The following is a 27,255-nucleotide window of genomic DNA, read 5'->3' as shown; positions in this document are numbered from 1 at the left end:
AGTTATGTTAGGATAATTATTCAATTATCTATTAATACGTCTTGCTTATTCGTATACTTGAATACGAAATTACATTTATAAATTAAATTATCATTACAAATCATAATTAGCCTACTTTGAGGAATAAAAAAAATTTGTATATTATCTCGGTAGAATATTAGAATACTTTGGTGGATTCTATGCGTGGGAAAACAGCGAGACTTCTATAACTAAATAATACGAGTCGCAAAAAAAAAATAAAAATAAAAAAAGATAAAGACGTGGATTCTCGAGGCGCGCAATTATATTTAAAACGCATGGTTGTGGCTTCTTTTCAATTCCCCCGGCAAGGATAATCCCCGATACCGGTACGATTCTACAAGGCATTTTACGTGGGTGATCAGGTAACGCAGGGCCCGAGTCGATAAGAGGTCCCGCGTCTGTATCACCTGTACATTTGTCCCGCTCGTGTGTGTAACCGAGCTAAACGGCTGGTTAAGCCCGAGATAAGCGAGATGACCCATGTCGTCGGTAGCTTACGGGGCCATCTTTCTCTTATTTCTCACAATGGCGCGCATCGTATTCCTACTTTTTCTTTTGCTCGCTTCCATCTTTATCACCGTTCCTTTTTCCTATTCGTCTTCTTTTCGAAAACACGGTTTCGTACTCACGATACTCGCGACTCCGTGTAATTATTTCGCGTATAACGGTGTTCAAGGTATTAAAAAAAAAAAATAAATAAAAGGAGGGAAAAAATGGAGGAATATTCGCGTAATCTACGCGAGCTGCAAGATAATTTTCTTTTTTAAAACCTCTCAATCTCTCCGCTAGTTTTCTTTCTGTAGCAGTACCCGTAACCCACTTTTTATACCGTACCGACAAGTGGGCATGGTTGTCAGAAGCAAATTGGAGTTGGTGACAGATACTCTTGCGAAGAGGGAGAACTTGAAAAAGTAGACGCTAAAAAACCAAAAAAAAAAAAAAAAGAAAGAAAACAGTGGCTTATGCAACGACGTATTTTTTTTTTTTTTAATTCGAAAACAAGTATTGTTCACTGGTGGAAAAGGATGCGAGTCTGATTAACTTGCAAGGAAATTCTATTTTCACAAAAAACGACGATTAGCGTATAGATTAATCCAGATTATTCTAACGTATCGATACAAAAATTTTTTATTTTTCAGTAACGATAGTTTAATTTATAAGTATAACTTCGTATTTGAGTATACGAATTAGCTATACTATAAGTAGTTTCGAAAATATTTTCAGCTTTCAGTTTTGATGATTATTCTAAATGTAACTTCATGAAAATAAAAATAATTTTTGCAATAATTTTGAATGTCAAACTATACCTTTTCTACTATTGTATAGAACGTAAACAAAGTATTTGAAGGACTCTTCTTATTTCTGTGTCGTCCGTCCTGCGAGACTTTTTTTCGGCAGTGAATAATATTGTTCATTGCTGGAAAGAAGTCTCGCGTGCTGATTGGTCAACGTGGAAGGAAACGTCTATTTTCACATGCACTTTTGTTTCTATCGTAGTGTTTGTCACATATACCAATCTAGATCAACGATATGTATCTAAATTTGGATGCATTAACTTAAGCATAGAATCCAGATTATTCTAACGTATCGATATAATACAGAAATTTTTTTATTTCTCATCAATAAACTAATTACGACTCGTAACGATAGTTTAATTTATAAGTGTAATTTCGTAGTACGAATTTCGAGTATACGAATTAGCTAGACATACTAAAGATAGTTTTGAAAATATTTTCAACTTCCAGTTTTGGATGATTATTCTAAATGTAATTTCATGAAAATAAAAATAATTTTTGCAAAAATTTTGAATGTCAAACTATACCTTTTCTACTATTGTATAGAATGTAAACAAAGTATTTGAAGGACTCTTCTTATTTCTGTGCCGTCCGTCCTGCGAGACTTTTTTTCACCAGTGAATAATATTGTTCATTGGTGGAAAGAAGTCTCGCGTGCTGATTGGTCAACGTGGAAGGAAACGCCTATTTTCACATGCACTTTTGTTTCTATCGTAGTGTTTGTCACATATACCAATTCCAGAATGACGATCTATATCTAAACCGATATATTAGCGTAGGCTATTAGAATCTAGATTATCCTAACATATCGATATAATACAAAAATTTTTTTTTTGTATTTCTCAATAACTAATTACGATTCGATAGTTTAATTTATAAATGTAATTTCGTATTCGATTATATGAATAAGCTAGACTCTAAACAGTTTCGAAAATATTTTTAGCTTCCAATCTTGGATGATTATCCTAACTTCGTGAAAATGAAAATAATTTTTACGGTAGTTTTGAATATTCAAACTATATCTTTTCTATTATTATGTAAGCGTCTCTCTTGCCCCTCTACCGTCCTGAAAAAAATAGAATTTTTTATTAGAAAATCAAAATCCAATCCAAGTCGAATCCAATCACGGCCGAGAGACTTTCAAAAAACCCATCTTCGTCCCTGAACTTGCGCCAGTTCAAAAGAAACTCATCTCTCTCTCCCCTCCCCCCCCCTCTCTCGTCAATTTCGTTCGATGTACGCTCGAAATTTCGCGCATGAAGAAGAAAGAAGAATAGTATCGAATTCCCTTCCAGATTTGCATGATCGGTGGCCCTCGGCCGGTATGCATAAACGCGAATATATGGACGACAACGCGGTCCACTCGAATCCAATGGGAGGGAAAGGAGGGGGGATCTGCCCAACCTCGTTGTATCACATTTCCCCGCGAAATTCGCATTGCCCCCCTTCCACTTCTAACCATACATATCCCCATAGAATGTATATATATATAAAGCGCTACGAGAATTATTCTTTATTTTGCCTTTTTAATTTTTTATTCTCATTTTGTCGCCGCAGAAGAAGCGAGACTATGATCTTCTTCTGGAAAATGCATGATGGAAAAGGAAGACTGAATGGCGAATGTGGAATGTGGAATCGAGGTCATTCGAATTTAACCGATAAGAGGCGGGATATTTCATAATGGAAGATAAAACGTTTCTTATTAGTCGAAATTTTTTATCGAGCGTAATAATAACAGCATTAACACGTGGGAAGCTCGATTATTCAAATATAACCTATTATCCGGGTAGAAGATGATTATCTGTTTTAAACTGGCGTATCTAATAGCGTATCAATTTATTCCTTTGCATCTATCTTATTACTTAAAGATCTCTTGCGTAATAAACATCCATATATTCGAGGATTACGTAATTTTCGCTTGCCTTGTGACGTGTACGATCGACAAATTTAGTTCTTCCTAACCTAACCTAACTTAACAACTGTGCGTGTCGAAGGTTGTCCCTCGATCAGTTTAAACAATCAACGTAACGTTTTGTATTATTTACCGTTCCGTATATTATAAGTGTTTCAAGGATGTAATGTTTTTCGATTCGAAGACGGAAGAGCGAGCCTCCGACGTCACGAACGTCGAAGAAAACGTAACTTGAATTTTTCCCTCGAAAATGTTCTTTCCATTCGAAATCGAATTTCAATTCGAATCGAAGTTTTTTTTTTTTTTTGCCTTAACTTTCGACGGGAATTTATTTAAACGTATAATAACGCGGTTTAAAACGCGTTTCGTTTCGTGCCTCGCATTTTTTCGCACACCTCGTATTCACAGGGATCGATCGGTAAAATGGTGGATTTTCAGATTTTCGCGATACGGGGGAAGAAGAATTCGCGGTGTACTCGTGGAACACGGTCGAATATAAAAATATCAGTTTCGAGCAAGTAGAACGAAGACGTATTATTCTTCTATTCGTGTTCAATGTTACGATACAAAATTCAACTCGTAACTCGATAAATAAACAAGTATCGATTATTTTCGCGTAATAAAAATATTTTTACTTTCGTTTCGATTTTTAGAATCCTCGAAAGAAATCCAAGTTTTAAAGCTCTGAGACGCGAAATGAAGTCGAGTTTGAAATTGGCGAAAATTTTTTTACCTTCTTCTTCCAAGAAAGAAGAAAAATAATATAAATATTATTGAAGTTGAAGCGGATTCACGAATTGTTCCTTACCTGGGCTCGAAACGTTTCGAAGGGTCTCGAGACATTTTGTGGTTGGCTACACTGGCCTCGCACATGCACCTCCGGCCTTATTATGTCGCGTTCCTCCGTGAATTTCGCGCCGCACGACTTTGCGCACCGAGAGGGAAAGAGAGGGAGAGAGAGAGAAAGAGAATAAGCCTTATCTATATTTAGATAAACGATACCCCGGACGGTGCAACTATAAATTACGAGAAATCTCGCGGAATTCTCTCTAAAATATATACGTATATACACGCCTGTTAACGAACCCTTTCTCATTTCACCCTTTTTTTTCATCTCTCTCTCTCTCTTTCTTTCCTTTCTCCCTTTCCTTTTTTTCTCTCTCTCTCTCTTTCCATCGTTGATGTAATCTTTCGAGGCAGCGAGCCGCGAGGATTTAAATTGGAGGAAAATTTTCGATTACGTTACCGTTATTATGGGAGGAAAAAAAAAAGTTTTCCTTCGATCACGAAGGAAAACTTAGGTTGGAAGATTGGGTTAATTAGTCCTCTTTGCTCGAAACTTCTTCTCTATTTTTCGAAGAAATATTCCACGCGTTTGTTTTTAACCTTTGAGAGGCAAGTTGGGAAAAAGCTGTTCGCAGTGATCTTTTCAGGGATTTCTAGAATCAGGTGTAATTTTTTTTTTTTTTTTTTTTTTTATATAAAGAAAAAAGGAGGAAGGAAAGGCAATGGTATATTTTAACTTCAAGGAGATAGTCTAATTATAATAATTGAAAGGATAGAGAATTTGACAAAGGAATCTTTATCAAATAATGATTTAAATTACACGCCTATTGTAAATTCCACTGATTTTGTTGAATTGAATGAAGTTGAATGCTCGTTTCGAAATTTAAACGTAGATTTGTGATCTGCGTTTGTTTTTTATCGTTTGATATATTTGTTAAAAAAAAAAAGAAAAAAATATACACGTGTCCGTTTACACGTGTCGTATTTACTTCGATATCTTTCGATGGGATAATTCAAAAAGCATCGATTGAGATTTTTTGTTCATTGAACAAAAAAAAAAAAAAAAAAAAAAGAAGGAAAAACTACGTATTTAACTGATAAACGTATGTACATTTCCCGAGAAATGCATTATCGCGCTGATTGCTTTTAACGAGTATCGTTTTTATCAGATAAGTTATAATTTCGAATAAACGTATGATTCTCGACTCTCTTTTCGAACGTAATATCACATTTCTGTTCTTCTTATCGGTAATTTGTTGGTGTTCCTTTTTTTTTTTCAATCTAAATTATATTCTATCCGAATCGCGAGAGAGGACGTGAAAACGAAAAATAGAATCATTGGCTTTTCTTTAACACGCGATAAATTTCCCTCCTCCTCCTCCTCCATGTTTTTTCCATGTGAAGATGCGAAAACTAAAGAAAAAAGAAAAGAAAACAGAAAAAGAAAAATCGAAATATACACCGACATATTTACACGGTGGAGGATAAAACGAAGAGGAAATATTTAGTAAACCGCACAACCCGTGGTCTGGCCTCTGAAAGTCAGAGCTCGAAACTTGGAGAAAATCGAACCGATGTGGGTGGATATATATACAGCGTGCATGTTTATACAGGTTAACCCCTTTAGCGGTGCGAAATAGAGAGAGAGAGAGCGGCGAGAGATTCTCCGTTATTTCGCCTATCTCTGTGATTTTCGTGCCGCACGACTTCGTCCCCAGTCGAATATCGTTCGTTACGCTACGTGCGCGCGCGCGTCTCCTCGAGAACGTTAAACGTAAAACGAGGAGTCGCCTTTAAATGAACGGGAATCCAAGTTTTCGAGGATTATTCCACTTTTTGGTAATTCACGTTAAAAGAAAGAAGAAAGAAAAGAAAAAGAAAAAAAAAACGAGGCGAGTTTGAAGAAACGAGGCGGAGAATCTTGGTGACGAAAGTGGGATGTCCGCGCGTGTCGTTGCCTCGGCAACCTCTAGCAGTGTCTCTCTAGGCGTTCGGTTCTCTCCGGCTCGCGCGTTCTATTTTCGATCGACTCGCGGAAAACGCAAACGTTTCCCACCGCAAGATATTTATCGCGGGTCACGCGTGTTTCGTGATTCGTTCGACCCAGGGAAAGGAAGTCGAGTCAGCTCCTCCGAAGAAGCTGGCGTGGGTGTCGATCCGGGTGGGTTGGCCGGAAGGAACAGGTTTCGCGTTTTTCCATACACGACGAATTAATTAGCATCGATTTCGTCTTTTCAGACTCGTTTCTTTTTCACCGAGAATTTTTTACCGCGATTCTTCGTAAGATGGCCACGAAAATGCATCGAGTAAGTAATCCTATTAATTTTAATCTTATCGAGTGATGCACAGAGAGAGAGAGAGAGAGAGAGAGAGAGAGAGAAAGAGAGAGAGAGCAGCCCTCTAATGGGGACGGAAATTAGATTTTCGTCGGGCTACGATAATGGATAATTAATTAACTCAATAATAATCGCGATCAAGTAGTCTCTACCGTTAAGAGGCCACGGATCATTTCGGTAATAATTATAATTCCCTCTTTTCGCCATTCTTTTTTATCGTATAGTATGCCTATTCAATCAACTTTATTCTTCGAACTTTAATACCTTTGACATTTTCCAAACAAGATTCGCGAAGAGGAAGAACGTAGTTACATTAGACACGCGGCATTACCCTCGACCTTAATGCTCGATTTATTCTCTAAAATCTTCCCCCCTCCCGTTTCACAAGTTTCGAACGTGACCGTTTATTCTATTCTTATTCGCGCTATCCAGCGAATTCCCCTTGCGCGTGCGCCTCGCCGAGCAAGAAATGTGGACCGGACGCAACGTGGACGTGTGTGAATCCACTCTAATTGTCTAACGTCACCGTATAACGCGCATATATTATGTCCAAGTGTGCGCGATACACGTATCTCGTATCTCGCGATATACGTATGGCAGGGCGTAGGTCAATCCCGTATCGGACCAACAACTTTGATACAACTTGCCAATTGCAAAAATCAACACGATTTTACGCCTCGCTTATGCGCATTTACTGTTCATTGGTGGAAAAAAGTCTTTGTTGACAATCTTGCTGACACAACTACATAATAGTAGAAGAGTTATGATTTGAATATTAAGTTACGTTAAGATATGTATAACGTATTCGTATACATTACAATTATCTTAACTACGTTTATAAATTAAACTATCGTTACAAATTGTAATTAGCTTACGCATATATACGAGAAATAATAAAATTTTTGTATATTACATCGATACGTTTATAGAACACTTTGGATTCTTTATAGATACATGTCGTTTTGAATCACAGTATGTATGACTTTTCCTTTCCACCGGTGAACAGTGCGTTTCTCTGGGAAAAAAAAATAAGGAAATTAAATCGATTAATGAAAGAGAATTAAGAGAAGAAAATAAAGCGGCAGAAGCGGTTAAAATTTAGTTGGGTCCGAGACGGTTGCGTGGTACAGTTCCCACGACGTACCTTTTGCACCCCCTCCGTGGTCCGCAACATGGCCACCATCGGGTAGCGTGCGAGGAGCACACACCGGCAGCGTCGTCGTCCATCCACGGGCGAGAGAGGGAGAAAGAGGGAAAAGGCTGCCGAGGCGCGCAAAATCCAAAGAGAGGCGCGGTGGTGCGTGGGACAAGGAGAAAGATGGCACACAGGGCCCTGTGAAACGAGCGAGCGGAGAACGGCAGAGAAAAAGAGAGAGAGAGAGAGAGATAAAAGGGCTCTCTCCCACACGGTGGCGCTAAAATAAAATGACCGGCGAGAGGAATGTCGACTCTCTCTCTCTCTCTCTCTCTCTCTTTCTACTCTGTGCCGCGGAATGGCCTCAAGTGCCTCAGGACGAGACGCGCCGTGTCGACCGACCGTTCCATAATAAGAGAGAGATAGAGAAAGAGAAAGAGAGAAAGTAAAACAAGACTTCGGAAAGAAAGAGTGGAAGAGGAAGACGATAAGAAGAAGGTGCAGCAGACATCTCTTCCTTTTTTCCTTTCCACGCGTGTTCCTCTTTCCTTCTATCCTTCGTTTCTCCGTCCTCTTCCAATGGCCGTTATTTTACCGGCCATTTCCTCCTTCACGAAGAGGTATTTCGAGAGCCGGATCGCAGTCTGATCGGGAAAGAGGAGGAGAAGGAAGACTAAAGGAATGTTAGTAGGTCCGAGTGCGTGGGCAATTTGTTCTTACGTTAGTCATCGTCCGAAGCCTGGTTCCTCCTCGTTTTGCATCGCGCGGACCCGAGTCCATTATTCTTCGACGCCTTCTCTCTCTCTCTCTCTCTCTAATAGCTCTGGATATTTCTTTCTTTTCGTCGAGAGAATATAACGTGTTCGTACGTTACGTTCGAAACGAATAAAATTCGTCGAAAGTTAATTCGAAATTTTGAAAACGATTATCTATATATCTATATATCTTTTTACTATTTTTTAATTGATTGAATTTTTTTTTTTCGTTTTACAGAAACAGTGACGATGCTCGCGAGACAGTCGGAGAACAAAACCTTAACCCTGTTCGATCAAGTGTATCGGACGATGGCGGTATCGAGCAGGCCCTCGATAAAAGCTCTGTATCAGGCGATGGTCGATTACGTGTCACCGAGCAACACGCCGGACAGTTTGCAGCAACCGCTGACAAGGGACATGCTTCAAGAAAGGTTCATCGAGTTCTTCGCCAAATTGTTCCCGATCGCGTATCACGGAGCCGTGAATCCTCGCCAATACGAGCAAGATTTCACGGAGAAATTTAAGACGTGCCTGTACGAGACGATGGAACAGATCCAACCGTTCGGCGACATACCGATCCAGGTCTCGAAATCGGTGAGCAAAAGCCTGGAGGCGACCCGGGTCCTGGTCCAGGCGTTGACTCTCGGCAAAACGGTGCTGGACAGGACCGACAGCGTACTATTTTCCGGCACAAGCCCCCAGCAGGAGGCCTGCTACGCCGCACTGCTCAGGATGACCTATTGTCCAAGGTGCAAGGGCATCGGCCCCTCCGTCAGGCCCTGCAGTGGATTCTGCACCAATGTCATGAGGTGACCACCCTCGTATCCCACTAATTATCCACGGCTCGCGCCACTCTATTCACCGGCCCCTTCTTCTAATTTTCAATCGCATTAGTCGTTAGCCCCGAAACCTGTGGGAATCGTTTCACCTTTCACGCGCGATTTTAAAAACGCAGCACGCCCACGGTGCTGCCAATTACACGGGATACGCGTCGATTCTTCTTCTTCCTCTTTTTCTTCTTTTTCTCTTTCAATCGTTAAGTTTAAATTTCGGTTCAGTTATTACGTGGCTATTTCGCGTAAATGTGGATGTGTAAATTCATTTGTGGATGTGTAAATTCATTTGTGGTTAAAATACTCTATGTTCGACTAGTAGTAATTACTAGAATTTCGTGGTATCGCGTTGAAAACCATCTAAAGTCGAAAATGAATTCCACTTGCGAACGTGGCGCAGATTAATTTCGAGTTCGCTCAAGCGTAAAATAAAATGTCACGCACGCTTAATTCCTTGCATAAGAATATTGCGCGTTTAATTTATCGCGTAAAAGAGTTTATACAGTTTATACAGTTCGTTTTGAGTTTTTTTGAAATTCTGTTCTTTTTTTTTTTTTTTTAAATTTTTTAATCCTTTGGATTCGTTAATTCGTAGATTTCGTCAAATTCGCGAATGAAAAGTATAGACGCGCTTTCTTTCTTTTCCTCTACGTTTCTTTTAACCTTAACGAGCCGCTTTATATTCTACGTCGAGTTCGGTTACTTTCACTTTCTTTTATGGCCTTTGACGAGGCGTTCCCTCGTGCGCGTATGGCCTGCTATTCGCACAAATATCTCCAACTGTCTGGTCGATTTAACTTCAAGGTTAATTTTAACTTTTCCAATTTTACCCCCTTTTTTTTTTTTACGTTCGTATTCGTATTCCCTTAATCTATTGAGAATCGCGAGAAAGGATGAGAAACGAGATAGAAATAAAAAACAAAATATCCGTAAAATGTTCGTATTTTTAAAAAATAAAAATCGCAATTCGCAAAATAAAAAATACTTGGAAACGTATCAATTGATCGAATTGTGCGTGCAGAGGTTGCCTGACGCAACCAGCATCCGAGCTGGACCTGGCTTGGTCCGGGTACGTGGAAACAGTGGAGAGGCTCGTAGTGGCGGTCGACGGTCGTAACGATCCGTTGGGCCTGAATGCCGAGAGGGCTGTCAGACAATTGGACACCCGCATTTCGGACGCCATTATGCACGCAATGACAGACGGACCGGCGCTCGAGGAAAAGGTGAGTATCCAAACTGATTTCTAATCTTTCTATCTCTATTTCTTTCATCTTTTCCGTTTCGCTATCGATGCAGAATGATTAAATGGATATATAACGAACGCGTTGAAGCGACTCAATAAAATAAACGACGAATGAATCGTTGAAAAACTTTTTTCGTTTTCGAATCGTTCTTTGCTTCTCGATACCATATACGTTATAAACGAGAGCGTTCCGTGAGCGATCACGTACTCTACTGTTCACGGTGAAAAAAAGTCTTGCGGGACGGCACAGGGGCAAGAGGGGTCCTTTGCTAGGACTGCCTATCTCTATTTCAGACGCTTTATTGACAGTTCTGAGACCATACGCTACATAATAGTAGAAGAGCTATTCAAAATCGTAAAATTTATTTTCATTTATGAAATTACGTTAGAATAATCATCCAAAATTGGAAGCTGAAATATTTTCGACTATTTATAAATTAAACTATCGTTACTAATTTTTATATTATATAGATAGATCGTTAGAATATTCTACCTATAATAATAATCATCAAGATTTAGATTAGTATTTTGTTTTGGATTAGTACATGTGATAAATACCCGCATTCCTTTCGCGAGATTTCTTTCCAGCAGTGAACAGTACAGCTGATAACTTTAGCAACAATCATGTCGATCGATAGAACGTTCACCTTTTGCGAATTGTTTTCACGTACGGAGGAAACGAAGAATAGAGCGAATATTTTTTTCCTCTTTAAAAAAAAATTCCTCGATCGAAGAGTGGCCGGTTTACCCAGAATATTCGAAGGTTGGAATCGTTGGAATAAACGAAGGCAAGGATTGCAGTGAGAGTGGGAGAAGGGGAGTGAAATAAACGGCGCCGGATTCTTTCGATTTCTTTTCTCCTCGGTCCACCTCGATTCTCATCGATCGTATCTCCATACCCGGTTTCACGATATATATTTTTGTTTCCGTTGTTATTGATATTAGGCGGCGAAGGAAGGGCGCCATTATACGTGTATTTCCATAAATTTGTGTGTGTGTGTTTTCTTTTTATTTACCAAAGGCAAACGGACAGAAGCAATTTGTGGCCACGATATATATGAAATTCCCTCCGCGGATTAGAGCGTGTTTCGTATAAATAATCGCGAGAACTTTCCTCGGAAACTGGCTTCGGTTTAACCTCGAATTTAGGCAATGAAGCTTCCCCCTCCACTCGAAGTAGGCGTGTACGCCTGACCAAAACTCTCGAAAGGATCTTATACACGTTACTCACCCTTCCGATTCACACGAGTTTTCGCGGCGCTAACATTGTTCGTTTCACGCCATATTCTCCGTATACAAAGAAGTACCAATAAAAATATTTTCACGTTAATAGTTTCCTTTTAAGATAAATTTGTAAAGGATAATTCGATATTCTTTCCAATTTTTTTTTTTCGATTAATTTAACGAATTTTAAGTTAAAATGTATAAGTAAAGGTTAATATTTTTTTTGTGCGTATTTTTTTGAACGAGAAACATTTTTTGACGCAATTATGACGAAAATCAAATAATATCTTATCCTGTGAGACATTTGAAGTTTCGTATTCGCTTTTTTTTTTCTTTTTTTATATTTGATTCGTAAGAACAAGGGGACAAGTAATTGAATCGCGATTTCTTTGTTGCAACGAAAAACGGTAGACAACTCACTCGAACGTTTGTCGCGCTCGGCAGAGTGAAGAAAAGATAGGCCGCGAGGCACGTTGAACGCGTATATAACATTTCTGAAATTCTTTGCCGGTGTAGCTACGTTTCAACGAATGGAATGTACTTACGTTTATACGTTATACGCGTGTGAAACGCACGACACGTACAATACTTCCCGCTTATTTCTCGCGTCGTTACTTCCTTTCACATCCTTTATCACGTCCTCTTATACACGCCACAGTTGACGCGTTAAATCGTTCTAATTTGTAGGAAAGGAGAGAAACGAGCGATTATATTTAGAAAAATAATTTACGAAGCTTAATTTTTTATTATTCGCTTAATTTCTATATTTCCCTTTTCACGAGTATATTAATTTCGAAATAAAAAAATTATATTTCATTAAAAAAAAAAAAAAANTAAAAAAAAAAAAAAAAAGAAATAATAATAATGGAACTTGTATCTTATATCTCCTCCGGTTCTTTGGCTCGTGGATATCGAGTGGTTAGATAGGCGTCGATCAATCGTCGCGCGTCCACTCTTTCTGCCGGATGATCGACACGTTGGCTACGAAATGGAAAATGCATGCTATCCGATCCAGTGGGAAAAAATCAGAGAGCGCGTGGTCGGAACGAATAGACGCTATAAATTTCGCGGCGGACTTGTAGCGGTGTATTGCCGCGCCAAGGGCGTCGTTGCGATGATGCACTTTGAACGACTCGTATCGAGGAATCATGGCGAGAGCGAGCGAGCGAGCAAGCGAACGAACGAACGAACGAACGGTTTCGAGAAATAAGCTTGAAATAAATAATCTAATACGTATATTAATAAGCCTCGTGTCCAATCTTCGATACGATAGTTTTATTTCTTCCACACCAGATGTTCTTCTCCGCATGCAATCTCCGAGTTATTGTTAACTCGAAGAAAATTCGCGACAGATAAATCGTGGAATCGAACGTAGTCGAGGTTCGAACGTTTGAGATTTTGCAATGAATTTCTCTCGAACACGCAAACGTTAAAATATGGATTAACGCGTTAACGCATTATTATACGTTAGTTTCACGAATAAAGCGACACCGGGGATATTTTTCACGTGCGCGATAAAAGCAAAAACCCTTTGTTCGAAAACAGGTTATTAAGAGGTCGTTTGACATTGTTAAATAAATAATACCCGTGCCAGTCGATTCGAAGAATAATAATAATCGCAATTCCTTCGTGGAACACAGCGATATTTCTAGTAGGTTAACTGCTTCTTCTATCATTACGAGTGAATTTTCCTTGGCCTGTAATACGCGTACAATTGATACTTGGCATTTCGAAACAACGCCCGAAGTTTACGAATCCTATCCTATATATATATATATATATATATATATATATTCTTAATAAAAATCGTTTCTTAAATAAAAATCATTTCTTAAATAAAAATTGAATATCGGAAAATTCGTGATCTGTCGTCCTTTGGACGTGAGAATGCGATGAAAGCGGAACACTGGATTGTATAAGGAAAAACATCGGTGACACGCGAGTCTGATTTATTCCGAAAGCGCGACCGATAAAACAGCGTCATCGAGGTCGCACGGGGAATTTTACAACTCGAACGATTTACACGCTCCATGGAGCGGGACTAACGACAGATTAGCATTTTCATCGATGCTTACGAACTCATTGGCCTGCTGCCTAAACCCATATCTCTTTCGTTTAGTCTTATTTACCGCGCTTTTTTCTTATTTACTTACTTACCGTTCACTGCTTCTCACTGCTAAAAAAGTTTCGCGAGAGGCACAGGGGCAAGAGGTATCCTTCGCTAGGACCTTCTATCCCCACTTCAGACGCTGTTGACTATCCTGACATCTATCCATACACTACATAGTAGAAGAATTATTTTCATTTTCATAAAGAAACTATTAATTATTTTGATGTGATATTAATATATCTATGATATATCTATGTTTAGTTTATTACATTTATAAGCGTATTATGAGAAATAAAAAAACTTTTATATCGATACTCTGAATTCTACGCTAATACAATGCGAGGTTTAGATACGGATCGTCGTTTTATTCTCTCTCTCTGTCACAATCGGATTAGTATATGTGACAAATACTACGCTAAATAAAAATGTGCGCGTAAATGGACGTTTTTTTCTCTTCTTTCCATCACTGAATAGTACGTTCTTCAGTTTAAACTGTGCAGAAGAAAGGAGAAGATATTCGTTAGAAGCTTTTTCTTGGTTTTAGTTATGCCTCTTCGATATTGGATCTTTCGCACTCGTCAAAGACTTTGAAAATATTTGACGAAAATAACATCATTTCCCGTTTCCTTGGTCACTCGATTTCCATTCCCACGAAATTGGACTACTCCAATTTCTTCGTCTCGACTCTCCTGATCCTTCCATTCCGTGGAACGCAATTAAAAGTTTGTCGGAGAAACACGGCGTCGCGTGGAAGAACGACGAGAGGATCGATTCGAAAGAGATTCCTCGCGCGAGAAGCACGGATCTGCAATGCAGGATCGATTTTACAAGTGGTTATATCTTTCTCCGCCCGTTTGAAAGGGGATTACGCGGCCAATGCATTTTTAATTGCGCCGATTATTCGGAATGGCTTTTAACGGCGGAATGCGTGTGCATTATTCCGCGGCCAGTCTTTTTCCATTCGAGTTTGCTTTTTATGGAAAAAGCTCGATCGAATCGTTTATTTTTTTTTTTCTTTTTTTCTATTTATTTCCTTTTTTTCGCGTCTTTGTCCAGAGATCGAGACATAAATGTGTGCAAATTATTTATCGAATGTATTCTGTTGAAAATAAGAGACAATCCAATGACGAAAAAAGTAATAAATAAATTTCTGACGGTTATGATACATAAAAGCAAGATTAACATTTCCACAATAGAATTTTGTGGAAAATTCTACATTCCAATGTTAACACTTTCGTATCGAATAACTTTTCCAATCCAGTTTCATAGATAATTCATTTACACCGTTTTTACTTCCATCATTTCCATATAGCTTTCACAGGATATCCCATCCTTTTATCTTTTTTTTCTTTTTTTTTTTTTGCCTCACCACACGCAATTTTAACATTTCGCAAATACGTAACAGGTTTCATACACTCGCGAAGCAAAATTTTCCATTAGAGTGTCACGAGGCTGGTGGAGCGCGGATTATTCGTTTAACGCACTTTCAACCATGAAAGAAACCTGCCCCGCCGTTTCGTCGGCCAGACACAAAAGAGTTTTATTCAATTTCCCCCATAACCGATTCGATCGAGAGAATGGCCAAAAAGTTACCATCGGATTTTTCGACCTTTGGAAAAAAAAAAGGAGGGAAAAAAGGAAGGTTGGCCTGTCACTTTATATCAATGTAAAATTAGTCGAAGTCTGAGTTAAGCGATATGAATTTCCAGGACAACGGAATTCTCGAGATCGATTTAAGTCCGAATCAATTTCGATTCATCCTCTCGTTAACGAGAGATTACGAGCATATTATCGTGGCAGACGTTGAAAATTGCTTTTGTAACGGTAATCCCTCGAATCGGATGTACTTGTTTCTTGCCTTGAAATAATTTCGTTTTTGTTTCGTAATTGCGCTTCCTATATATATTATAAAAAGTGAACTCCAATTATTTATTAATATCTAATTAAAAAAATTATAAGTAACATTATAACTATTCCTAAAAACAATATTTTCAAAATTATTAATTTATTAAAATTCATTAAATTAAATATTAATTAATTATAAATTATTCTTAAAATTATCTTTTATATAAATTACATTTATTATTAAATAATTTCTTAATAATATCGTTCGAAAAGAATATAATATTGTTCTTACAATTAAATTAATTAATAATAAAACAAAAATAATTTATTTTATTAATTATAATTAATAATTAAATCTTTCTAATAAAATCCTATTAAAAATAGGAATCCAAGAAAATTATTACATTTTTTAATGGATAAATATAAAATATTATATATTATTATATATTTTATATAACTTATATAGTTATATCTTATAAGTATACTTAGATATAAGTATACTATACTTATATCTACCGACACATAATAAATATTATTGATTTAAATATTGGACGAATAGATAGGCGTAAAAATACTAATCCATTAAATCCTACTAATCCTTATTACAAATCCTAATCGACTTAACATAGAGAGAATAAGCAACATTTTTTTTTTCCACTTTTCTCTTTCTAATTTCGATTCGATCGTTATCTCTTATCGGATAAAAATATAATAAGGATTAGAGCGAAGCTAAACGAATCGTGAAACGGATTTATTCGAGCTATTAATATCTAATGTTTATCCGTGTAATTTACAACTAAGATTGTCGAGTTTTCTTCGATATCGAAGAAAAATCAACGCTACCGTTTCGAACAACTTTCACGCCATTTAATTCGCGCAGGCTTACGAGCTTTTGCCTTTCGTCCCGCTTCTCGAATATTCTCCCGTTTCCCGTCGAATTTTCATTTCTTTGTTCATATGCCGAATATTATTCATATTGTAATCATAATTATATTTATATTTGAATTATTAATTGGAAAACGATGTTCACACGTCGTTAATTTCTCGATTTATATTCCGATTTATATATTTGTTTTTAACCTTTTGGCAAGAGTTACACATTGCTTTGCTTACTTTTCGATTAAAACATCAACTCGGTCCAAGCAAGGTTGCGCAACGAAACGTTCGATAATCGAACGGTGATTTAGAAAAATACGGAGACTGTTGAGAGTTCAAGTTCGGATCGCGTTAAAGCGTTCGAGTAGGATTCTTCAACGGATTGGAACGGTATTACGGAGAGATTTAAAATTCTAATGCGAGCATTTAAAATTCAAATAGGAAAATTGCAACTCTGAAGGATTGTAATCGATCTAATCGATATAATTGATAAATTATCACTAATGAAAGGTAATAAATCAAGGAGACAAATTAATTCAATTATATATTATGATTCGTAAGATTATTCATCACGATGAATGAACACCAATTTCGTTTATATATATATATATATAAAATATTTTTTAAAAATAAGATTTGTTTCATGATATAAATAACCAATGATGTCAATCATAATACAGTTAGCAAAAAAAAAAAAAAAATCAAGAAATAACGTTTAAAACATGAATATAAAAATATTTTAACAATCGAACGAATCGTTTAAAAGAAAAATTTTTTCGAAAAAGGGCGAAGCTTTTTTTCCCTTTTCCGAACGTATCGAGACTTTTTCCGTGACGAGCAATGCACAGAGGTCCTCCTCGGTGACGCAAGAGAGCAATCGATTGCAGCGATCGATAGCGAGGATCGTTCGAATCGGGACAAAGGCAGGCGTAGCCGAAACGCCACGTGGGCACGGATGCGCGCGTTTCGCACGATGAAACAGGGAGGGGTGGGGAGGTAGCTGGGGGAATTGAAACTTTCTCTACGTGTCTCTCCTCTATGTGTGTGAAAATTCTCGCCACAAGCTTCAAGGGCTTCGTTAAAACTCGAGCACACATTCTTTCTTGTTGATCTCTCCCGAATGATCATCATCTCGATAACGGCTGTTCATAAACGGCTTGCAAAAAAGTAAATAGATTCGCGCAACGTTTACGTTCTACGTTTATTCCCTTCCCTTCGAATTATTTCTTCCCTCTCTGATCTTCCCGTGTTTATAATTCAATTATTATTATATACATCCTTATATCCGTACAATTGATTAAAATTTCGAATAATAATAAATTGCAACGTACGCGCGTGAAAGGGAAAACGATCGACGATTCTCTTAATTAAGCGAAACAACCGAGACTCTCTCTATCTCTCTCTTTCTCTCTCCAGCCGACCTTCTTGGCAAAATGCCAAATCTTCCTTCTCCTTTTCATCCTCGGCACCGAAGAATTCTATCCTCCTTCTCTATACCTGCCGCTCTTAGACCCAACTGCTCAGGTCCTGTGGACCCTCCCCTCCCCTCCCTCCGATTCGCCAATAATTCCCCGGGCCCATTCGAGCGCATTCTGCTCGCATTACGTGTCTGCATTCCGCCTTCCCCTTTGCCCCTCCCGCCCCCCATCCCATTCCGCCGTCAACCCCTTAGGGATCGTTAAGGTAGCACCTTTAACGGCCCTTTTACGAAAACACGACCGAACTCCCTCCCTTATTATTATTCATCCCTCGTCCACCTCGTCCCGATTTCCTTCCTCCTCCCGATTTTCGCGCCAAAAATTCAATCATCCGCTCAATTTTTCCATTTTTCTCTTTTCTCTTCTTGCCTTTTTTTTTTATTTTTTAGTTATTTCGCAAGAGAAGAAAGTTACAGCTACGATTATCCAGATACGATATCTCGCGTTTATTACACGTGAAATTGAAATAAAGAAAGTAACGAGGAGCAATAATTCTTTTCATTCCGCGTTGTTCAATAATCGTTGAAATTCGGATTCAGAAGGGGAATAAATATTCTTATAAAATAAATATTCCCTTCTTCTATGGCGTTGGCGGGATTATCGTTGGAGATCCGCGAGCAACGGTTCATTCGACGATCGATCTCGTCGCATTGCACGAGGCATTGTTACGCGGCGGACCTCGTTCCCTCTTGTGCACTCTCGATCGCGCCCACCTGACTTCTATAGGCGCTTTTCTCAAGCGTTCCGGTAATTGGACGGGCGAAAAAGGAACCATTGTCTCTCTCTCTCTCTCTCTCTCTCTCTCTCTCTCTCTCTCTCTCTCTCTCTTTCTCTCCGTCGACCAAAGGAATCATAATCCCTCATTATTATTCCTAGCATTTCTCCTCCCCTCCTTTGCTTCTTCCTCTTATCTCCATACAATGCGAACGTCCTCCGCGTTACCTTGGCTCCCTCGCCTGCTCCACCACCAACCCTCAGACTTTTGCTTCTTCTTCTTCTTCTTTTACTACTACTACTATTCGAGACAGTAGTCCGAAAATATATGGACACATATATATATATATAATATATATATATATTATAATATATATATAAAATATATATAATATATATAACTGGACAAAATTCATTTTTAAATTTGTGAAAAATAATTGTTTTTTATATGTTAAAATTTTAAATCCTTTTTTTAAACTGTTTATAGATTAAACAAATATAATAACGTAGAAATATTATTATTATAGATATTGTGTAAATATTTTTAAAAAATATTTAAACTTCAACTATCTGTTTTAATTTATCGATAATTATCATTTTTTTTTTTTTGTAAATTAAATTTAAAATTAAATTCGTATTAGAAATTTATGCGATGTAACGATTCGTCCACGCGACAAAAATCGAATGTATGAAAAGTAGAAACTTTTTATCTTTTTTTTTTACCGCCATATTTGATTTGCAAAACTTTACAAAACTATATTAATAACATATACAGGTTCGCTACCTAGACATTCATATTTATGGATTAATTTTAACCTATTTTATATTATAATATATATATATATATATATATAATTATTAATAATAATATTCCTAATTTTAGTTGGCAATTTTTTTATTCCTTTCAATCTTTGAGCAGTACATCTTCTCACAATGTTTTTTTCATTTTATAATTTTCTGTTTTATCGTTTTTATCGTTATTTCGTTATTAAATTATCACTATTTACGTCCCATAGCTGGCCCATATCTATCGGATAATTTATAGGATAGGATTGTCGAGGACATCCCATAGAAAATAACTATAACTTCATTTTTTTAATAAATTTTTTCCTTAACATTCGTTTCTTTGGAATACCATTTCCAATTTTCAAGGTCCAATTTATCGTAAGTTTGTCGAATTCGAAACGCTTTCCAAGTTAATTGCTACGATTTTTTCTCTCGGTTTTACTGAAGAGTTCAAATCAAAAATATTCGTATATTTATATATTTTTTATATATTATTATATATTTATATATATTATATATATTTTATATTATTATTATATATTTTCTTTTTACATATTTATATATATTATAGTCGTATTTTTATATTATATATATATTTTTAATGAAATAATAAATTATTAATAATTCACGAATCGAAGCTAATCGAAATAATAAGAACGACTAGTTCGTGTAAAACGAGCTGTTGTTATATTTTTGTGCTTCATAATTCCACTTTGCCAATTAGTTTCGCGATACGTTGTCGTCGGATTAAAGCGAGCAAACGATGATTATTACACGCAACTTTGAACCTGTTACCACTGTCGTGAAATTGATACCTTGAACCTTAATTAATACCTTAGAAGACTGGACCGAATTGATTTATCTTACGGTTCACACTCACAACTTTTGTATGCTAATGTTAATACAGTCGTGTTCAAAGATCATTTAGATAATCGGCATTTTCATAACGAGGGACAACTGGATATTTCTTATTGCCGGACGATAATATTCGCTTCTTCTTCTCCAAGTTGTTTTTCAAGTTTCTCTTTAATCTTCCATTTATAATTTTTCAAAATCGTTTTTTTTTTAATTTCGTCGAAACGTTTTTAAAATAAATAAGTTTCGATCTCTAATCAATTCTAAATAGCTCTCGTTTTCTAATTACAATGCTTTCGATACGCCATTAAACAGTATAGTTTTTGTATTTTTTACGCGTAAGATGTCTTAATTGTATTACGCAAAAATTTTGCCTTAAACCGTTTCGTATCTATTCTCAACACGATCTTGTCACGATAATTGAAAATAATTGCAAGCGTATAAATTGGTCGTTTAGAGAGAAAGAATGGCGTAAGGGAAGAATTCTCCTCCCATATCGATTCTTAATTTTTCGTTCGAGGTAAAAAAAGGACGAATATTCCGTGAGATGTTATTCACGGTCGGTTGGTCGCCACGAAAACTGTCTTTTTTGCTCGTAGCTCTGGCACGGTGTCACCTACCGCGTCGACGTTTCACTAGACGTTCGAATTCAATTTGGTGGACGAACGCGTCATGTCGTCGTCATACGTGCACGGAAAAAGAATATTCGCGAGGATTCTGCCGGGACTAAACTAGTTTTGTTCTCTTCTTGAATTTTTGAATCTTAAAACCTTTGAACCTTCACCGTTTTCTATTCATCAAACTCGATGTATCTTATCGAGAGAGAGATTTGTCACTCTCGAGCCATCTACAATTGTTTCAATAATGAGAGGATTTTTTCGTGATTCGATTTCCCATTTAGATGATCGTGATCAACGATCCAACAAGTTAGAGAAGGGATAATAGCGATATAATACGTACGTAGAATTTTACGAGTGTAAATAATCGAAGAATAAAAATAGATTAACCTTATAAATCGTGTTTCTGTTACGAATCGAACTTTTAATCGAAAGTCAATTTTCAACGCGTGAATTAGAATTATTAATTACGAATGAATCCGGAGAAAATATACCGAGCGAAATGATATGGAACATTGGCAAACATTTTTATTTTTCTGCGGAGACTTTTGGACAAGACCCGGAATATTCATAGGTGTGCGCGAACTGGTACGAATGCTCCTTGAATTTACGTCGAACGAATACAGCGCCAACTCCCGGTAATTTTTACAAATCGTATCAATGTCACGGATCGAAGCTTTTAATGGAAAGTCAATTTTCAACGCGTAATTCAGAATTATTAATTACGAATGAATACGGAGAGAATGAACTTACCGAATGAAATGGTATGGAACATTGGCAAACATTTGTATTTCCCTGCGGAGACAAGACCCGGAATATTCATAGGCGTGCGCGAAGTGATACGAATGCTCCTCGAGTTTAGTTACGTCGAATACAACGCCAGCTCCCAAGTATTCCGGACTTTTTGGCCGACTTCCGCTAATCCGACGTCAGGTAAATGTTATTTAACCTTGTAAATTCATTTCTGATACGATCAACTGGATTATGAACTCGGATAATTTAATTGGGAAACTTATTTAAAATACAATCTTCTGCGTTTTAGATATTTTCATTTTTTTTTTATTATCGATTTATTATCGATACACGATACGATGAATAATACGTTTCCAACATATTATTTCTACGAAAACGAAAAAAAAAAAAGAAATGGAACAACGTGTAAGTAGTAAAATTTATAATTCGAACGGTAATAATATAGATTTATATTTTTGTTCGAGATCTAAAATTTCTTAAGCACGTATTATTCGCTCGTTGCATTCATAACTCGGACATCCTCCCCCCTCCCCCCGTTTCAACCTTCGTTCTCTTTTATTCGCTGTATAAATGGGGCAATATCGCAAAGTGCTTCGTTTCAATCCCTTTTTCTCTCTCTATGTACTGTACAAAATAATTAGCACGTTACGAGAATATTCTACGAACGAATGTAAGATACAATCGAGCTTTTGTTCGTATTTAACATACATAATTAAATATCAAGTTTAATCATGTTTCAAGCGAGAAAAATTTTATTCTATTCGTTTTCCTAGTATCACCGATCACATTGTATTAAACCGTCTGACAAATTCGTACGCCCTTTTTCTATTTATAAAATTATATATAGGGTGTAACAATATTTTTCTTTGCAAAAATTTTCGTCACAGCTTTGTTAACGAATTATTAAAAAAGGCTGACCAATTACGGAGCGTGGATGTAATTCTTTATCGGATAAGATATCCGTATTCGTATATTCACACATTTTCTACGATGTATATTGTTTGGATTTGTTCGTACTCGTCGATAGCTCGTAACCAACGCTACTAGACTATTACACGTTCTATGTTAATAACAAAGTTAACAAAGCCGACGAAAGTTTTTGCGAAGGAAAATGTTGGTAGAGATTACTTCAGGAATCTTCAGTTGTTCCAAATTTTTGGAATGCCCTATATCTTCAAACACCAAGAAAAAATGAAAAAAAAATTTTATTTCTCATTTTTTCGACAAGAACATTGTCAACCTATTAGTAATTTAAAATTTCCGTTAAAGTATCTGTCGACCTCATCTTTTCGTGAAATTAAATTTTATTCAATAATATTATACAAAAAAAAATATAATACAGAGGTTATTACATTTCTTCATACACAATATTTAAAAATACTTTCGATATACGATATTCTAAATAGTGAAGCATAAAACGATTCGATGTATTATACGTATCAAGGCTAAAAGCTAAAAATTAAAGATATTTTTAAGGATATCGGCAAAATATAATGTATTTATGCGCGAAAGATTTATTGGATACGATATCTCATTCCTTTCGAGATCTTAGAGCAAGCTACTTTAATATGAAAATGCGCCCATTCGAAGAACTTATTCATCTAGAAGATACATCCCTCGGGTGTCGTTCGATGGAACGATAACGAGGAGAGAAGGACGAAAGTCTGGTTCTTCTCGAAGTATCCGGGATAATTTCACCGGGAAAGTCCTTTTACAGGTCATTAATTCATCGATATAGAAATATATCGCGCTTAAATAACGGAATTATAAATGTTTCCCCTACTATATATATCTAGAAACTGTTTTCAACCGTGATTCGTTCGTATTCAAGTACGTAGCATACACGTATACACTCCTCTAGGTACGCGAGTGATGATGGGTAATTTTAACTCTCGGTGCCCTCTTTTCGACCGAATTTAATACGGGCGAAATATAAACGCGATGCGAGAAACGAGCGAATATTTCCGTATGTCAAATGCATATTTTATAATATGAAGAATCTTTATCGAATCTTTTTTTTTATTACGAATCATATTTGTAAGAAAACTATTTATTTATATTTACATAGAATAACACTGCTCTTCTCGTGCACATTTTCTATTACGAAACATATATTTCGAACGTGTATTATTCGTTGGCCGGCGGCGAAGATTCGTGTAATTTTCGGAACGCGCGAACGTGTGGATATCGTGATGTTTCGTTTTTGAAGAGACAATTCTCTCATTTGAACGTTATTCATTATTAATTAATCGAAACTTGATAGGGAAGAGATAATTGCTTAATTCGCGTGGCGGATATTTACATGGCATACCAACTCAATTGGTTAATTAAACGTGAAACGTAATACGGTCTGCCTTGTGTCCCAACTATCGCGGATAATCGTGTGCGCTGCGAGATTCAGTTGGGCGGTAGATGGCGCGGATAAACTTACGAACAACTCTCCTTTAGGAGTTTCATTTTAACGGCGCGGTTCGATAGACATACGATAACTTAATCGCGATTAATCTATTTTCGTACGGATATCCAATAACAATTTAACGATATTCGTGTATTCGTGGTTCTAATGATACGTATAGGCCTTCGGGGAAAATATGGTTCGATCGAGAATGTTTACTCGCTTCGGGCGGTTGCATTTGTGTCGCATATACACGTGTTTGCGTTTTGTGGTTGTGAACGTGTAACATAAAGTTTAAAATTTTAATTAGAGTTTAACTCCTCGGTGAGAAAGAAGGGAAGGGGGTAAAAATTTATGATCAAACTTGCGAAAAACGAGATATGGAAATAGTCCTTAAAACAGTTTCTTTCCGCGAAACAATTCTTTGTTGTCCATTCTTTTCAGAGGGAAAAAGGAAAGGAAATTCGTTATAAATTACTAAGCTAGGATCTAGGTTTCCTTTTACCCGTTTTTCAAGAAGCGACGATTTCAACTTACCCTTTTCAACGCAATAATTTCTGCTCCAATTATTCTTTCTACGAAATTTGGATCAATTTTTCGCTCTATTTTCCTTAACTTTTTTGGGATTATATATTTTTTTTCAACCTGTATATCTTTTCAAAAAGAAATATATGAACTTCTTTCGTCGTGAAATCGCGAATTTAAATATATATTATAATATATTATAATATATATTTAAATATATATTATATTAATTTATATATTATATATTATATTAATTTATATATTATATATTATATATTATTTTAATATATATTATATTAATATATATATTCGTAATTAATCGAATCACAATGAACAATTTATCGACACCATCTGGCATAATCTACATTTCTGGCAAAGTGTCCAGACTCTCTCTGTTCTTGGTTTTCAGTGCACCGATGACACGCGTCATAACCAGTGCTCCCTTGGCAAACGTCGATGTCGAGGTGGTTCGAGTCACCGCTGTAAAAAGGAAGTCTCGATTCCCTTGGCCTTTCCTCTCTCCCCCCTCCTTCCTCTTTCTTTCTCTTGACTTCGCCGAGTCGACGTCTTAACGGAACTGCTCGCGTCCTTTCATCGGGAAGCCATCTAATTTCGTTACAATTTTCCTTTTTCCACGGGCATCTATCCGGTGAAAGATAGAAACGATTCGAATTATCCGGAGATTGAATTAACGATCAAAGTTTAATATATCTTCGTATTGCACTCGATCCTTGATGGAAGGAGTTTTTAAAGATACGTGTCCACTTGAGCGTGAAACTAGTTGAACACTTTTACATTTTCGAGATTTTACTTTCGAATGTAACATATGATCGTGATAATTGTTATAATTAGCTTCGAAACATTTTTGTATTCCGTCGTTATTCCATAAACCAGAACTGAAACGAAATTGTAATTATTTAAATAGGAAACAATTAAATAATTTATTTAAAAAAAAATGAAATGAAATATTTGGAAAAAGAATATCGAAAATAATTTGTCTCGAATTATTTTGTTGAAAATCATAAGCGACCGAATGGTTTTTTTCCCTTAAAGTATTATTTATAACTTAATTTCTTTCAATGCTTCAACGATTCGTGGGATGATCCAATTACATTTTAAGATTAAAGATTATTCAAATAAAAAATATTTTACTTCTCTAATATTCAAATTGTTAAAATAAAGTAAATTTAACAAATATATATATATATATATACAGGATGTGTTGATCCATCAATTCGAGAGCACTTCTTTCGAGAGAAATACCGTGAGAAGGAATAAAGAATTATTCGTAATTTTTCGCGAAGAAGGAACGAGAGGCAAAGGAAAATCCACGCGGGACTTATTACCCGGGGCGATAGGGAAAATTTGGCGTGGCTCCGGTGAAAACGGTATCAGGGGACGACTCCCCTAGCGAGTAATAAATATTTTTTGGTCGAGGTCGTGTTTCGACGTATAGCGAAGTTAGCCGCGACTTTGCTGGCTTCGCTCCAGCCTCCTACGCGGTCGATATAATCATCCGGCATCCACGACCCACGAACAACGATGCGTGGAGAGACGTGACGGAGGGAGGAGGAAAAAAAGGAGGAAGACGAGACGGAAGAGAGGCGAACGGAGCAATCCGTGGAACAAGAACAAGTATACACTGGCACGATGCCGGCCGAGGAATCAATGACCCATTCCTCCATCGGTATTTTCGGTGCCTACTTCGAATAATTGCGTTGCGAAGACAAATCTACCGCTGTTTTCTTTTTCTCTCGCGAGATCGCGGGGATGTTGGTCGAACAGCGCCACTGTCTCGCGTGAAGTTTTTTCGAAAGAAAAAGGTGATTCTAAAGAAGGTGAAATCTCGATAAATTTTCGTTTATTTTTTTAAATGTAATTTCGTGAAATTGTAAAAATTCTCGTATGGAATCGAAAGGTTTGTTAAAAATATACGTTGTGATCCATCACGTGCACGGAAACTTTCGGTTAAAGTCAGAGTTGGGCGAATTTCCTCCGTGAAGTAACGTTCGAATACTTTCACACCGTGACACCACTGTATACGTCGCGTGATGTACTCTGTCGCGAACAAAAAAGCGTTTACCAAGCTCGCGGTGCGGGTTGATGCGAGTTTCTCGAATTTGAAAACGGGGGAAAAAGGGAGCAGAGTTACGATTTAATAAAATGTAAATAGAACGAGATGAGGAAAAGGGACCGAGGAAAGGTGGCGGATGGAGCAAGTCCTGGCGTAAAAAGGAGCTTATAGGTGAAACGGGGTATGAAACCGTGTATTTCGCGCGATCGTAAAATTTCCATTCGCCTTAAAACATGTGGCAAACGTGAAACACGGTTATTTTTCGACGGATAGCCAAATTTTCTTTTCTTCTCACCTGTAAATTCGCGTAAGAAAAATCACTAGTATTTTTCTCTTATCGTATCTTTCTTCGTCCATACGTATCCATAAACGTTCGTAACATCGGTTGAAGCTGAAATATTTTCGCTGTTTGTTTTTCGCAAACTGGAAAATTCGAGCAAACACACAGGCCGACATAATTTACACAGTTTTCCGTGTCCCTTGATTTAGGTTGGAATTCAAAGGAGATCGATTATGTTGCGAGTTGACCAACTTCGAAGAAGGATTTTAAAGAAGGAACATCTCTGATAATTAAATTCTGATGATACGTCTAAAACGTGAATAATTTTCTAGTCGAAGGAGAAGCGTGTTCTGCCAATTGGAAAATTGATAAATTCTCTTACTCGTACATTCTGGATGGAACAATTT

At 36.9% G+C, this 27,255-nt stretch overlaps 1 protein-coding gene across 2 annotated transcripts in view; it reads left to right on the top strand.

The window, feature by feature from the left end:
- Positions 1 to 27,255, top strand: part of LOC122715360 (division abnormally delayed protein) — a 96,894-nt gene that overhangs the window by 23,667 nt on the left and 45,972 nt on the right. For both annotated transcript variants that reach the window (XM_043937498.1, XM_043937499.1), the window contains exons 3-4: positions 8,479 to 9,049; positions 10,095 to 10,296. In XM_043937498.1, the coding sequence (XP_043793433.1) occupies positions 8,479 to 9,049; positions 10,095 to 10,296 (773 nt within the window). The remainder of the gene's footprint in view (positions 1 to 8,478; positions 9,050 to 10,094; positions 10,297 to 27,255) is intronic.

Source organism: Apis laboriosa, unplaced genomic scaffold (assembly GCF_014066325.1).
Source record: "Apis laboriosa isolate Shangri-la unplaced genomic scaffold, ASM1406632v1 scaffold34_cov151, whole genome shotgun sequence".
NCBI lineage: Eukaryota > Metazoa > Arthropoda > Insecta > Hymenoptera > Apidae > Apis > Apis laboriosa.
This window is presented reverse-complemented; position numbering and strand designations above follow the sequence as displayed.